This window comes from Capsella rubella, unplaced genomic scaffold, assembly GCF_000375325.1.
Source record: "Capsella rubella cultivar Monte Gargano unplaced genomic scaffold, Caprub1_0 scaffold_3, whole genome shotgun sequence".
In the NCBI taxonomy this organism is placed as follows: domain Eukaryota; kingdom Viridiplantae; phylum Streptophyta; class Magnoliopsida; order Brassicales; family Brassicaceae; genus Capsella; species Capsella rubella.
This window is the reverse complement of record NW_006238921.1, coordinates 4042759-4057542: the sequence shown is the minus strand read 5'-3', so window position 1 is coordinate 4057542 and position 14784 is coordinate 4042759. Positions and strand designations below refer to the sequence as shown.

Genomic DNA, 14784 nt, shown 5'->3' with positions numbered 1-14784 from the left:
AATGAATAATTGAACCTGATTAACACAGTACCAACTAAACCAGCATCAAACCGATTGAACGTAATAATCCGGTACACGGCGAATTTACCGTAAAAACGAATTGACATTTCGACGACTGAAACGAAAATATCTAAAAATACAGAGCACCGAACCAAATAAAGGTGTGAATGATGATGAAAAGCCGTTTCTCATTCTTCTTCTTCTTCTTCGTCATCGTTTTCTCTCTCTCCCTCTTCATTTCCCCTCTGATCGCCAGTGAGTTAGGCTTTTGTAACGGCGACATGGCTTTACTCGGCGGCGTTCGCGATGTCCCTGCTAATCAGAACAGTGGTGAGGTCGAGAGCCTCGCTCGTTTCGCTGTTGATGAGCATAACAAGAAAGAGGTTCTTAATCTCTCACCATCTTTCAATTTTTTACATCTTCGTCTCGTCTCGATATGTGTGTGTGTGTGTGTGTGTGTTTTATGCTATTTATAGCCTTGATCCAGAGCGTGATTTGAGTAATTTTGAACGAATTTATCTCTTGATCTCGATTTCAGTTACCAGTAGATCTTTGATAGTGTTATATTCTGGGCGATGATTTCGTTTACGTTGTGGGATTGATTGGTTGATTGAGTTTTTGGGATGACGTTTTGGGTTTGATCTGTGTTTTCACCTTCCTAGAATGCACTTCTTGAGTTTGCGAGAGTGGTGAAGGCCAAAGAACAAGTTGTGGCCGGAACACTGCATCACCTCACTCTGGAGATTCTCGAGGCTGGGCAGAAGAAGCTTTACGAAGCAAAAGTGTGGGTGAAGCCTTGGTTGAACTTCAAGGAGTTACAGGAGTTCAAGCCTGCCAGTGCCATTACCCCCTCTGATCTTGGCTGCAAGAAAGGTATGACTAGTTACTGATAAGGGCATTGTAATGTCACGAGATAGATAAATAATATTAAAAAGCAGAGATTGTGGCTGATAAAGAGTTTGATCATGAATTTTTGGAATCATGGATCAGATGAACATGGATCGGGATCGAGGGAAGTTCCCGGAGATGATCCTGAAGTGCTGCACGTTGCTGAGCATGCTGTCAAGACCATCCAGCAGAGGTCTAACTCCTTGTTCCCCTACGAACTTAAGGAGGTTGTGCATGCTAGCGCTGAGGTATGGCTTTGTTTCATTCATCTTCACCCTTAACTCCACAAGTTTTACTCTTTGATTTCAATTGGAAACTTGTCAGTATTTGACTACACGTTTTGCTAGAATTCATCTTAAAATTCTTGTAAAGAGACGAAATAAGTGTAAGAGAAATCATATTGGCATTTAAAAGTAGCAAAGCCTTTATGTAACATATTGGTTCTCCTTGCTATGAGACTAGAGCCTGAGTCGTAGTGGTTGCGATATTATTGAACTTAGTTGAAAAAACATTGACTGCAGGTAACTGGCGAGGCTGCAAAATTCAACATGCTTTTGAAGTTGAAGAGGGGAGACAAAGAGGAAAAGTTCAAGGTGGAAGTCCACAAGAACCACGAAGGTGATCTTCATCTCAACCACATGGAGCAACACCATGACTAGTCCATTTCCTCTGTGTATGTACTTACGAGTGTTTTAAATAACTCTGTAAGATATTTTAAATTCTGATGTAAACCATAAAACCTTAAAATAACATATCAGGAGAATAAATTAAGTTTCATAAAGCGCATACAATCTTTGATTCATACAATAAATGGAAGCAAGGAAGAAGATTTTGACGACAGGATAAGCATTTTCTAAAACAAACCGCTAAACGCTGCTACTCTATATATCCTATGGTGCTGCCTTAGCCTTCTTCGTCATAATCTTCTTCATCCTCGTCTATCCTCTTACCCAGACTGGCGAGCTGTGCTGGATCCAATTTGCCAATATCCATCATAGGCCAGCCCGAGTATTCCTCTGGGGCCGTGGCTACGCTTGTGGTTGTGCCTGTGGGTGGTGCCAATTTGGTCTCGTTTAGGTCAAGAGATTCAGAGTTGAGATCAAATTCAATGCCTTCTTTTGGACTTTGAAGGTGTTGCTTGGTGTCTTCGTTTGATGCTGCTGAGCCATCAACATCTTTCTTCTCATTCTCTTGTGGTGATGACTCTGATACATGCATCCCAATACTGTCTTCTGGAGGTGGCTGTTCAGCCATGGCAGTTTCTAGTTCCATCTCGCGGTTGAGACCCTCCCTTTCAGCTGCTCTTGCAGCTCGTCCACCACGACCTCTTCCTCGCCCTCTTCCTCTACCACCTCTGCCACTGGGCTTAGCATTCCCCATCTCTTGCTGCAGTGATTTCCACCATATCAATAAGTTCAATAAATCTAAGGAGCTGGAAATACACTATATAAATGATGAAGCAAGAGCTCACCGTTTTGCTTTTCTTATATTCCTCGTCGCTGTCATTCACTTCGTCACTGATGGGCTTCCTGTATTGATAAACCATCTCACATCAGCTTGACGCAGACTATCAATAAATAACTGGGACATAAAAAACCGAAATATCAAACATAGAGACCTAACCTTCTCTTGGAGATGCTGCGATCATCCATGGTAACATCACCATGGCCTTGCCCTTGCGAATGGCCATAGTCAGGCACCTTACTCACAACTTCCCTCAGAAAATCAAACACGTTATACCTTTCCACGCAATGTTTTCTGTAAACAGCAAGACACTTTGATAAACGTGGATGCAGTAGTAGTATCACAAAAGTAGTATGAAGAGAGCTAAAATGAACTTTATACCAAATTTGTGGTATAAAGTTCTGTAACATCAAACAACATCCTCTCGGTGTTGGACGCAGTCAAAATAGAGCCTATGAGTTGGAAGCTCTTCCGCTTAACAACATCATGTTAAGTTTTAAACCACAATATCAATAGTTACGACATCTGAAAGCTCTAGAATTTAACAATGCATTCAACTAAACATGTTCCTTAGGCAACGAAGATGTTAGCAAAAATAAAGGTTAATCAATAGTTTGCTTACAGGTGCAAAGAGCTGACGGTCTTGGCTCCTCTTTCCAGGGTAATCTCATATGTACGATCACAAAGGTCTTGCAAGAACAATTCCAAAGATTTTGCTGTAATAATAGGACATGATGTTAAGCCAAAAGGTTATAAAATTCCAACAAACAATTGCTTTGAAACTGAAGTCAACAATTACAAGATGACTCACAGACTAAGACAGGCACTGCCAAAGCTATCTTGCCAACATCTTCATCAGCTTGCATAATCTTTTTAATACGAGCCTGAAAATTGTGTATACGCATCAAATGAAGAAAAAAGCCAACCAACATAATGTAAAGCAAATGGTAAAAATGAGAAACAACACCAAGCGCACTCTGTATAATCATCAATCATAATGTTTAAACACCAAGACATTAACAATCAAATGGAAGTCAAAATCTGAGAATGACTATCAAGTATATTTCAGCCCTAAGCTCGAACAAGATAAACCATCATCAACAATATATAACTTATGAACTCATCATCTGCACAAAATCCAGCTAACAAAAAAGGAAGCTTAACAGCCCAGCTTCAACCATTACTATCTAACCTATGCAATCCACCCACCAATAGCTAGAATTCTCGAATTCATACAGAAAAAATTCCACAGCGGATCTTGACAATACATATCCCTAAAGCTGTATAACAACGGAGTCGATGGGAGAAATTGAACCAATTCGCCAGAAATGGGATACCAAATGTTAAAAATTCGTCATGGAAGCAAAAGCCCGAAAAGTGCTGGAAAAATTCGATCCAGAGAACCAACAGATCAAGCAATTTTCGACTTCAATTTGAGAAGAAAAACTTACAGCTGGGAAGCGAGTATCGAGCTTCTTCCTCATGGTATTGAGACACCGTCGAAAATTAGAAAACGCAAAAACCACCCAAAAAAAAAAAAGGAACACCGACCCTTGAAATCAAAAAGTGAGGGTGAATCTTATATACACAAACTCGATTATAAGATCGGAAAGTATTTCTTCATCTACTCCATGGATACGCTCACTACCAGATCCGGCGACGGCGGTTTCTTTGTTACAAATCTCCGTGCGATGGAAAAATAACAATTAAAAAATATATTTAAATATATAAAAGAAATTATTTTGGGTCAAAAGGAAAATAAAACTAAAAAAGCTGGTCGACGACACGACATGGTTATCATTTATTAATTAAGTTTATAAAAATACACGGTGGATCATAAAAATACTCTGAAGACTGAGACTAATCGGATTGTTCAACAACATCTAACCATACACGTGTCTCTCTATTACTTGATTGTATACGTCTTCTCTTGACAGGCTTAATTCTGTAATTCTGTAATCTTCTTCATTTCTTTCTCTCTCTCTTTTTTTTTTTTTTTGGTTTCTTTTTCTTAAGGATAATGCATCCTTGTAAGTTGTAACTTTGTTGGTACATAAATAGGCTCATATACTTTTTTTAGATTTATTTGTCTTTGAGTTGGTTTTTAGGTAATAACATAACTGATTATGTATATACCCAAAGGGTCTAAGTTTATAAATAAATAAAAAATCCAAGTGGCGTATAGTCGTATACATCCAAACAAAATTTTGTGAGATAAGTACTGTTTATACATCATTAAGTTAAAAAAAGTATCTATATATATAAAGTTAACTTTGCTCTCTTCTCCTTAAGCCACCTCATCATCCTAATCATCATCCACATCATTTTATTATTTAATTTTAATAATTTATTTATATTAATTTATACTTTAATCTAAATATTTATACACATGTAAACAAGTTTTTAAAAAAGAAACACGAAAAGTCCTTTCAAACATCATCCACATCCTTTTACTATTTAATTTTAATAATTTATTTATATCATTTTATCATTTAAGTTAAAGATGTATACACATGTAAACAAGTTTTTTCAAAAAAAAAAATGAAAAGTCCTTTCAAATAATAATTATAATAAAATAAATATGTTGGTGTTAAAAAAAAAAATAAATATGTTAAATTAGTATAAAGTAGATTATACTAATATGTATGTTAAATAACAATAACAAATAACAAATATAACAAAAAAATAACAAATAAAAATAACAAACAAAAACATAACAAACCAAAATAAATAGATAATAAACAATAGATCGCCAAATCAATAAATACAAAATACAACAATCCGCGCGAAATCCAAAAAAGATTCTCAACTTTTGGACCAACATATTAAAAGGACCCACAATATTAACATCATCTAGATCTATATTTGGTGGGAGCTTTAATAACACATTTTTTCTACAACTCTCCATAACACTTCTGTTTATGCTTACACATCGATTTATACTATAGACACTTAATTTCTCAACTACTATCGAAACTAAAATAAAATAGATTTTCTATACAAACACAACATGAGATAGAAAGTAAAAATATGTTGTAGTGGAGAAAATAAGTACGAAATAAAACACGAATCAATTACTCATAAACAAAGTAATAAAATTCCCGCGCGTAGCGCGAGCAACTGACTAGTTGTTTATAAACTAATGATCTAATCCCGTTTAATCGGAGAAAGATGCTTAGCCTATTTTTGTTTGAAATTAAAACGATTTTTAAAATATTATTATTTTACTTATCTACCTAGTTTAATCCCCTCGAATACAGTATATACTAATCTTATACATTTCAATTACAAAAAAAAAAAAAATTGAATAAAATTTTCATTTTCTCATTTACATGAAATCTTTATGGATAAAATCAAAATCCAAATTCAGAGCGATAGTGAATATTTTTGCGTACATATAGGCCTGAGTCCTGACAATGTGACAATGCATGCATCTTAATCCTCGACCGTCGATTTTAACTTTACACTTGATCAACGGTGATTTTAATAAGAAACAAAAACAGACCCCTATAACAAGAAAATGAAACCTCTTTTCTCTCTCACACTCACTGAAGGTGAAGTAGAAAGATCAATGGCTCCGACGATCAGAACCATCGGAAGTTTCCGTACTCACCAAAAACACTTGATCGATTTCTACGGAGAAGACTTGATCGTCACCGTTACGCCGACTGCCACCGTAATCCGCCGCTGGATTCGTAGCGTCCGCTCCTACAACCGTAATCACTCAGTGCATCCTCTCGTCGTCGGAGTCGGCGTTCAGTGGACACCGGATAGTTCCGATCCAGATCCTCCACCGGAAACTCTCCAGCTATGCGTCGGTAGTCGCTGTCTGATCATCCAACTAGGTCACAGTTACCGTCTCCCCAAAGTCCTCCGCACTTTCCTTGCCGATCCCAAAACGACTTTCGTCGGCGTTTGGAACGGCCAAGACCAGAAAAAGCTCGCGGGATGTAGCCATAGGGTGGAGATCAGGGAGATTCTGGACTTAAGGCTGTACGTGAAAGATTCGAGAGGGGCTATGATGCGGCTTTGTTCGTTTGAACAGATCGTGAAGGAGCGTTTGGGTCGCGCGGGAGTGAGGTTGGATCCGGCGATTTGTATGAGTGATTGGGGAGTTTACATCCTCAGCCATGATCAGGTACTTCAGGCGTCCATTGAGTCGTGTGTTTGCTTCAAGCTCGCTGTTGAGGAACGTCTTTGGGAGCTGCAAAATATCAAATGCATGTAAAGTCGCTAATCTTGTGATTTGATTAAGTTGTTCTTCACTGTTTTTATCAATGAACGTCTTCTAATTTTTTTAAAAAATTTAAACTTCAGAAATGTTATGGTATATGTCTGATTTGCGTGTTCTATGACATGGTGCAATGCTGTGGTACTTTTTTGTTCTTTTTGATGTTCGTTCCTGACCTGCAATTCTGCAAAGATGTGGTACATTTGAATCGTCGTCTTGTACTCTTTTTCGAGACTTCATGATAACATAGACGAAAATAAATGTTATTTCCATCTCTCACTATAATATAAGAAAGAACCGAATAATTAACAAAAACATGTCTTATAAATTTAAAATATGTATACGCCCACATCTATATAATTCTGTTCCGATGGAACTAGATTTAACCACGAACCAGATCAAGGATATGGCTAAGTTGCGTATTTGAATCATAAGCTTAGATTTAGGATGATGCTTATAATCAACTATAGCATTATCTGAAATGATTCTCCTTCATCAATTCAAAATTTGAGATCTTTATAAAATTATTTTTGAATTCAAATAAATAAAACTTTTTATAGGGTTGGGTTAAGCTGAACGCGTCGTCACAAACAGTATGCACGACGTCTACTCTAGCCCTGGCTACATGCGTCTCAACCGTTCAAATTTAAATTGCATCTATTTTTAAAAAGATCAACGGTGATAATAACATTGAGTACGACACTAAAGAGAATCAGTGACGCAATATAAGTTCTTTAGCCTGCTGCTGCGCATATGCCAAACAGATAGCAGAATCGTTTTTATTTACAATCTCTCCTTCAGGAAAGTAAATGCAAAATCAATGGCTCCGACTCCGACGATCAGAACCATCGGAAGTTACGCTACTCAGCAAAGGTTCTCTGTCGATTTATTCGGAGATGTGTTCAACGTCACCGTGACGGCGGATCCCTCGGTCATCGGCCAATGGGTCCACGACGTCCTCTTCAGCAGCCGCCGCTCCTCTCACCCTCTCCTTGTTGGAGTCGGTGTTCAGTGGACACCTTTCGTTAGTTATCGCTCCGATTCCCCACCGGTTAGTTATCGCTCCGATTCACCACCGGATAGTTATTGCTCCGATTCGCCACCGGTTCGTTATCGCTCGAATTCCCCACCGGTTCGTTATCGCTCGAATGCAGAGGCGGATACTCTGCAGCTATGCGTTGGTAATCGATGTATCATCATCCAGCTCTCTCACTGTCACCGCGTTCCGTTGGTCCTCCGTCGTTTCCTCGCGGATCCAGATAACACGTTTGTCGGTGTTAGGAATTATCAAGATGCGAAAAAGCTAAAGGGATCTAGACATCAGTTGGAGATTGTGAGGCTTTTGGAATTGATCGAGCACGTTGTGGATTCGAGAGGAAGGAAGTGCCTCAAGGGTTGTTCGTTTGGGGTGATTGTTGAGGAAAATTTGGGTTACCAAGGTTTGGGGCTGGATTCGGAGGTAAGCAGGAGCAACTGGAGTGTTGAGAACCTGAGCTACGATCAGATTTTTCAGGCGTCCATAGATGCTTATTGCAGTTTCAAGCTTGGTGTTCTTGACCATCTGTGGGAAGTTTGAGTAAACGTTTTCAATGTTGCAAACCGTCTTTCTTTTGTTTTCTGAGTGAGAAGACATTGTTTTCCAATCGTAACATTTTGTTTATGTTTATTTGCTTGCATGATTATAGGAACAAAATTTACAAAATTTATTTGCTTTCAAAATTGGTGAGATAATTTACGAGCGTGTTGATTAATTTTGTTGGCATTTGATATGAGACAAAAAGAACACACAGAACGTACCAAAAAAAAAAGCATACTAAATATGTCATGTCATGGTGCAATGCTATGTTACATTTATTAAATCGTCTTGTTCCAATCAAAAACATTCGAAACACATAAGCGAAGGTAAATTTTATTTGTCTATCGTAAGTTGTAACTCTGAACAAAGCAATTTATTTCACTGTAGTCCAAGCAAGAACCGAACGATTGACAACAGCACCACTCTTTTAAATTTAACATCCCCAACCTTCTACACGGCTACAAGTCTACAATCATACAAATGTTTTCCGATTTTCTCATCCCACGAACCAGAACAGGGATATGGCTAAGTTGAGTTAAGATATTACTAAATTAATTTTAATTAATTATTAACAGTAATGACCATTATTAACATTAACTATCTTGATCTGAAATTATTCCCTTTAATTCAAAATTTTATAAAATAATTAATTCAAATAAGTAATTATCTAGGGTTGGGTTATGGCTGAACGTGTCACAAACACTATGCACGACGTCACACACAGGGACCCGATGACGTGAAAAGCTAGCCATGGCTACATGCATCTGAACCGTCCAGCTTTAATTGCATCTATTTTCACAAAGATCAACGGTGATAATAACAACGCTGAGTACGACACCAAAGAGAACCCTACTACGATATTTAAGTACCCTCCTCCGACTAGTTATTAAGAGAGAGCAGCAGAATCGATTTCTTTTTTCTAATCTCTCTACTTAAAAGAAAGTTAACACAAAATCAATGGCTCCAAGAATCGGAAACATCGCTAGTTACGCTACTCAGGAAAAGTATCTTGTCGATTTCTTCGGAGACGAGTTCATCGTCACCGTGACGCCGGATCCCTCCGTCATCGGCCAATGGATCCACGACGTTCTCCTTCGCCAGCGCTCATCCTCTCACCCTCTCGTCGTCGGAGTCGGCGTTCAGTGGACACCGTCTGGTTATCAATACGATCCTCCGGCGGATACTCTGCAGCTATGCGTGGGTTATCGATGTATCATCATCCAGCTCTCTCACTGTAACCGCGTTCCCAATATCCTTTACAGTTTCCTCGCGGATCCAGAAACGACGTTCGTCGGCGTGTGGAACAGCCAAGACGCGAGAAAGCTAGAGGAATCTAAGCATCAGTTAGAGATCGGTGAGCTTTTGGATTTGAGGAAGTACGTTGTAGATTCCACAGGAAGGTGGAGCTTGAGGGGTTGTTCGTTCGAGGTGATTGTTGAGGAATGTTTGGGTTATCGAGGGGTGAGGCTAGATCGACAGGTAAGTATGAGCGATTGGAGTGCTTACGACCTTTGTCACCGTCAGATTCTTCAGGCGTCGTTAGATGTTTACGTTTGTTACAAGCTCGGTGTTAAGTATCGTCTTTGGCAGCTTTGAGAAAACATGTCTATGTTGCAAGCTTTTGAATCTTTCTTTTTTGTTAATGTGAGTGACAAGAAACTGTTCTTTTCTTTCCACTCGTTGAATTTTTCCTCTTTTTCTTCTTCAAGACGGTTGTTCATATCTTTCCATGTGTAATTAGGAAAAAAAAACAAATTAGGAGAATGGTTAGAAAATGGATGGATTAATCTGAGTTATTTATCCCATATAGTGTTGATTTAAAATCTGAGTTAATCTATGAGAATAGCTAGGATTACGTCCTATATTCTTACGAAAACACTAGATTCGGACCCGCGCTATAGCACGGGGGAAAATTACCGGGTTTGTAATCCTTTGTACGTTGCGGAATAATTTATTTGTGTTTGCTTTACTTTATTATGATTATTAATTAAATTCTATCATTTTTAGATTGTACTTTTTGTGTTGGTTTCGAATATGTTCAAAATTATTTAAATTGTATGATTTTAGTTAGATTGTTAATTTTAGAACAATATGTGACATATATACATGTATAAATATTATACTATGAATCATTTTTAAAGTTTAGGGATTGACCCGCGGTATACCGCATAATCATAAATACATGATTTTAACTTGGACCTTTCATGCAGTTTTGTAAAATTGCAAATCTCTAGAATAAACAAATAAAGAGCCAATGATTTCTTATTTCTTATCGTGTTAAAATGTAAAATCTGTGTTTATGTTACAATTTTCTGGTAGCAGAAACTTATTTATATAGATAATATTTTCTTAGAGTTAGGTTAGCGTTGAAAAAAAGATTAGCTTTATAATCAAGCCAGAAATTCGAAACTATTGCCAAATAAATATATTAAAGATGGTTGAAAATGAATTATCCCGTAATTGGTGTGAAGATCATAGTTAATATAGGAGAAAACTATACATCTAAATATTAATATAAGATATTTAAGGAACATTTTGTTTTGAAATATTATGGATAATTTGATAAATATTTTATATTTAATTTATATTTCTGATTTTTAGGTTAATTTGTTAAACCAATATACAAAATCATACATTAATGTATTTTTCCTTAAACAAATTAAGATTAATGTACTTTCCAAAACGATATTGATGGTTTAATTTGGTAGATTTCGAAATAATATATATGGAAACTGATATTTAATATCTTTAAATTTTTAGTAAGATCCAATTGAAAAATTTCGGGTTAATTTTTTAAAAAAACCCGACCCAAAAAACTTTTGTACTTCTCTTTTACTATAGTAGGGATAGTCGGATATGCTAATATTTTTGTATCAAACTAAGAAAAAGGTAAACTAAATTTTTACCAGACGAATCAAAAAATGAATATTAACCTTGATTTTAAATTTCCATATCAAAATCTTTCTTAACAAATCATAACTAATTTTTTTGGAGACAAGATATTCAGTAATAATTATTTTGCTATTTGCCTATTTGGTGTGTATTCTTGATGATGTGACAGACATGCATCACAATTCTAGACCGTCCGATTTCAGCTGTACAAAAGATCAAACGGTGGAAATATCTCGTGTACGTACGAACTACGAAGACTAAAAAGCACTGTGTAACAGAACATAGCAGCCTTGGACGATAGCGAGAAAAATAAAAAAGAAACCGCTTCTCTTTTCTTTTCTTCTTTCATCCTCCCTCACTCACTCACTGACTCCTCTCAAACCAGAGAAAAAAATCCAAAAGGAGAGAACTCGATGGCAGCTCCGACGATCAGAACCGTCGCATGTTACCGCACTCACCAAGAGCACTCGGTCGATTTCTTTGGAAACGAGTTCATTGTCACCGTGACACCGGATTCTTCCGTCATCAGTCGATGGATTCGCGACGTCCTCTTCAACAACCGTTTCTCCCCTCACCCTCTCGTCGTTGGAGTCGGCGTCCAGTGGACACCGTTTACTTATTACTCCGATCCTCCGCCGGGTGATTATTACGCAGATTCTCCTCCGGGTGATTACTACACCGAACCTCCTCCGGGTGATTACTGCGCCGATCCTCCTCCGCCAGCTGGTGGATACTACTCCGATAATCCAGCGGATGTTCTCCAGTTATGCGTGGGAAACAGATGTATCATCATCCAGCTAGGTTACTGTGACCAAGTCCCCAACAGTCTACGGAGTTTCCTGACGGATCCAGAAACCACGTTCGTAGGCGTATGGAATGGTCAAGATGCAGGGAAGCTGGCTCAATCTTGTCACCAGTTGGAGATCGGAGAACTTGTCGACATAAGGCGGTACGTGAATGATTCCTGGGGAAGGAGCATGAGGGGTTGTTCATTTGAAGAGATTGTCGAGGAATGTATGGGTTATCAAGGAGTGAGGCTAGATCCGGAGATAAGCATGAGTGATTGGGCTGTTTTTAACCTTGACCACGATCAGATTCTTCAGGCGTCGTTGGATGCTTACGTTTGCCATCTTCTTGGCGTTTGGGCTCGTCTTTGGGAAGCTTGAAAATAAAAAGTACTATACCCAAATGAATCAATTGTAGCTTGCGCTTGAATCTTTTCTATGTTTTTTCGTTGACCTGTGGTTTGAAACTTCTTTTTCTAAGCATGTGAGAAAAATAAACTGTTTTTGCTTCTCTCGTTAATTCCATAACTCTTTCGTTTATCACAATATTTGATCTTCCCATTATGTTTTACGGTTTAGTTCAGTTTTTAATTTTTTGGGTGTTGAACATTTCGGATCCTAATTAACACTTTTTAATATCACATTATGCAAGAGTCGAATTATGGAAAAACGAAAGAATCGGCCTAAGGGCAAAAGAGTAAATAGCTCTTAAAGACGCGTGTAACATTGCTTCTTCTTCTAAAATCAAATCTCCTCCCCTTTAATGCCGTCGTCATCTTCGATTTGGACTTCCACCGCCGACACCGTTTAACTCCGATGGTTCCTTCGCCGACGAATCCGCAGCAGATTCAGCAGTTCCTCTCCTCCGCGCTCTCTCAGCGCGGCCCATCTTCTGTCCCCTACGAAGAGTCTGCAAAATGGTTGATCCGGCAACATCTACTAAACCTAATCTCTTCGTACCCTTCCTTAGAGCCTAAGACGGCATCGTTTATGCACAACGATGGCCGCTCCGTCAATCTCCTGCAAGCAGATGGTACGATCCCTATGCCTTTCCATGGAGTCACCTATAACATCCCTGTCATCATCTGGCTCCTCGAGTCTTATCCTCGTCATCCTCCTTGCGTCTATGTTAATCCCACCGCCGATATGATTATCAAGCGACCTCACGCACATGTCACTCCTTCTGGCCTCGTCTCTCTTCCTTATCTTCAGAATTGGATTCACCCTAGCTCCAATCTCGTAGATCTCGTCTCCGAACTCAGCGCTGCTTTTGCTCGTGATCCGCCTCTTTACTCACGACGCCGTCCTCAGCCGCCGCCTCCGTCTCCTCCTACGGGATATGATGCTTCTCTTACACGGCCTTCTTCGGCTGATCAGTCGTTGCCTAGACCGTTCCCGCCATCACCTTACGGCGGAGGAGGAGGTAGAGTGCAGGTGCAGCACGTTCACCACCAGCAGCAGTCGGATGTTGCTGCGGAGGTTTATAAGAGAAATGCGATTAATAAGATGGTGGAGATGGTACACAGCGATTTGGTTTCGATGAGGAGAGCCAGAGAAGCTGAAGCAGAAGAGTTACTGAGTTTGCAATCCGTGTTGAAAAGAAGAGATGAAGAGATCAGCAGAGGATTGAAGGAGATGGTTGAGGAGAAAGAAACACTTGAACAGCAATTACAGGTGATCTCCATGAATACTGATATCCTAGACTCTTGGGTTAGAGAGAACCAAGGCAAAACCAAGAACTTAGTTGATATAGATGTGGATACTGCCTTTGAGTGTGGTGATACCTTATCTAAGCAAAAGTTAGTCTGTACTGCTTCGGATTTAGCCATAGAAGATACTATATATTCCTTGGATAAGTCGTTTCAAGATGGAGTTCTGCCGTTTGATCAGTATTTGAGGAATGTGAGGTTGCTGTCAAGGGAACAGTTCTTCCACCGAGTCACGGGTTCTAAAGTCAGGGCAGCACAGATGGAGGCTCAGGTTGCAGCGATCGCAGGTAGGTTACATTCATGAATGTAATATAGTGGTCTTGTTTGTGGGATGCTGTGTCACAATGCTTTTATATAGTCTGAGATCTACATCTTTGAGGAGAGGAGAATTCTGTGGCTATAGTGTGATGCTGCCTCTTTAAGATTGAATTAAATGTCTATAGACTATATATACACGCCTACACTTCTGTGCACATACAGATTTGAATAGATCCTCCCTGAGAATTTTCTCTGTTTGTGATCTATGACTACTTATGTTTTTTTGGGGGTCTTTGTGATGAACACATTATTATCTAATGAATTAATTGGTTTGAGAATGTTATTACTACCTTGCTTGGTATTGGAACACTTTTGACTACTCTCCTTGGTTTAGTTTATTCATCATGCAGAAGGAAACAAAAGAGTAGATGTAATAGACCTTGCTGAATTGAATCCATTACTCCATTAGGTCTCAATCCATTAAACTTTACTTCCTCTTACTTGCAACTGAGCAACATCCTCTTACTTCCTCATAACTTTGGGTGCCTTTGTTGTTTTGAATAAAAATAAAACAGCTTCCTTCTTCCTTGCCTCTCCTTAGTCTCTTTCCTTGAGAAGTTAGGTAGTACACATTGGCTTGATCGCAGCTGTCTCTGAGAATAATGGTCCTGTTGAATCTTTTGAGTCTATTAACCGCCACTTCTAGCACTTTCCACTTTGTGCAGCTTATGTGTCAATTAACCTCAGTGGTTTCCGCAACACACACTAAAACCAAACAGATTAAGCAAAGGAAAGTTCTAACAAAACGAATCATAATGCTGAGATGTATAAAAACTTGACTCCTCGCGAGAAGTATCAGGGGTTGTTTCCTCCATTTCATATTTTGAGAGAGATTAAAAGAGTTTCAAGGCAAGGGCTTAGTGTGCTTTTGGTTTAAGTGAAAGGTATATCTCATGTGGATTTTGTTCATTAAGCAGACTC

General features: G+C 38.7%; 7 protein-coding genes across 7 annotated transcripts; 6 read left to right on the top strand and 1 right to left on the bottom strand.

Annotated features, from left to right (window-relative positions):
- Window positions 1-127: 127 nt before the first annotated feature.
- On the top strand, window positions 128-1669 carry LOC17891940 (cysteine proteinase inhibitor 6). The gene is made up of 4 exons (XM_023785810.1): window positions 128-383; window positions 663-873; window positions 991-1136; window positions 1410-1669. The coding sequence occupies exons 1-4, from the start codon at window positions 168-170 to the stop codon at window positions 1545-1547; spliced, it is 711 nt and encodes a 236-aa protein (XP_023641578.1). The 5' UTR covers window positions 128-167; the 3' UTR covers window positions 1548-1669.
- LOC17891965 (dr1-associated corepressor) lies at window positions 1643-4050 on the bottom strand. The gene is made up of 6 exons (XM_006299954.2): window positions 3804-4050; window positions 3164-3236; window positions 2975-3068; window positions 2512-2646; window positions 2360-2417; window positions 1643-2274 (listed from the first exon to the last, which is right to left on the bottom strand). Exons 1-6 carry the CDS (start codon window positions 3834-3836, stop codon window positions 1792-1794), a joined length of 876 nt encoding a protein of 291 aa, XP_006300016.1. The 5' UTR covers window positions 3837-4050; the 3' UTR covers window positions 1643-1791.
- A 1873-nt stretch (window positions 4051-5923) lies between these two features.
- Window positions 5924-6674, top strand: LOC17891130. Its single transcript, XM_006298456.2, has one exon. It carries the CDS (start codon window positions 5924-5926, stop codon window positions 6578-6580), a length of 657 nt encoding a protein of 218 aa, XP_006298518.1. The 3' UTR covers window positions 6581-6674.
- Window positions 6675-7389: 715 nt separating this feature from the next.
- LOC17891975 lies at window positions 7390-8287 on the top strand. Its single transcript, XM_006299080.2, has one exon. The coding sequence runs from the start codon at window positions 7404-7406 to the stop codon at window positions 8157-8159; it is 756 nt and encodes a 251-aa protein (XP_006299142.2). The 5' UTR covers window positions 7390-7403; the 3' UTR covers window positions 8160-8287.
- An 829-nt stretch (window positions 8288-9116) lies between these two features.
- Window positions 9117-9800, top strand: LOC17892724. The gene has a single exon (XM_006298468.2). It carries the CDS (start codon window positions 9117-9119, stop codon window positions 9753-9755), a length of 639 nt encoding a protein of 212 aa, XP_006298530.1. The 3' UTR covers window positions 9756-9800.
- A 1640-nt stretch (window positions 9801-11440) lies between these two features.
- Window positions 11441-12382, top strand: LOC17892950. The gene has a single exon (XM_006300077.2). It carries the CDS (start codon window positions 11465-11467, stop codon window positions 12215-12217), a length of 753 nt encoding a protein of 250 aa, XP_006300139.1. The 5' UTR covers window positions 11441-11464; the 3' UTR covers window positions 12218-12382.
- A 188-nt stretch (window positions 12383-12570) lies between these two features.
- Window positions 12571-14146, top strand: LOC17893490 (protein ELC). The gene has a single exon (XM_006299246.2). It carries the CDS (start codon window positions 12653-12655, stop codon window positions 13847-13849), a length of 1197 nt encoding a protein of 398 aa, XP_006299308.1. The 5' UTR covers window positions 12571-12652; the 3' UTR covers window positions 13850-14146.
- Window positions 14147-14784: the final 638 nt, after the last annotated feature.

Excerpts from the sequence above, each read along its gene's own strand:
- LOC17891940 (XM_023785810.1), top strand. The coding sequence starts at position 168 with ATGATGATGAAAAGCCGTTTCTCATTCTTCTTCTTCTTCTTCGTCATC. Across the intron at positions 384-662 it reads ATGAGCATAACAAGAAAGAG|AATGCACTTCTTGAGTTTGC; the intron begins GTTCTTAATCTC and ends TCACCTTCCTAG. Across the intron at positions 1,137-1,409 it reads TTGTGCATGCTAGCGCTGAG|GTAACTGGCGAGGCTGCAAA; the intron begins GTATGGCTTTGT and ends CATTGACTGCAG.
- LOC17891965 (XM_006299954.2), bottom strand. The coding sequence starts at position 3,836 with ATGAGGAAGAAGCTCGATACTCGCTTCCCAGCT. Across the intron at positions 2,647-2,974 it reads ACCGTCAGCTCTTTGCACCT|AAAACATTGCGTGGAAAGGT; the intron begins GTAAGCAAACTA and ends TGCTGTTTACAG. Across the intron at positions 2,275-2,359 it reads AATATAAGAAAAGCAAAACG|CAAGAGATGGGGAATGCTAA; the intron begins GTGAGCTCTTGC and ends AAATCACTGCAG.
- LOC17891130 (XM_006298456.2), top strand. The coding sequence starts at position 5,924 with ATGGCTCCGACGATCAGAACCATCGGAAGTTTCCGTACTCACCAAAAA.
- LOC17891975 (XM_006299080.2), top strand. The coding sequence starts at position 7,404 with ATGGCTCCGACTCCGACGATCAGAACCATCGGAAGTTACGCTACTCAG.
- LOC17892724 (XM_006298468.2), top strand. The coding sequence starts at position 9,117 with ATGGCTCCAAGAATCGGAAACATCGCTAGTTACGCTACTCAGGAAAAG.
- LOC17892950 (XM_006300077.2), top strand. The coding sequence starts at position 11,465 with ATGGCAGCTCCGACGATCAGAACCGTCGCATGTTACCGCACTCACCAA.
- LOC17893490 (XM_006299246.2), top strand. The coding sequence starts at position 12,653 with ATGGTTCCTTCGCCGACGAATCCGCAGCAGATTCAGCAGTTCCTCTCC.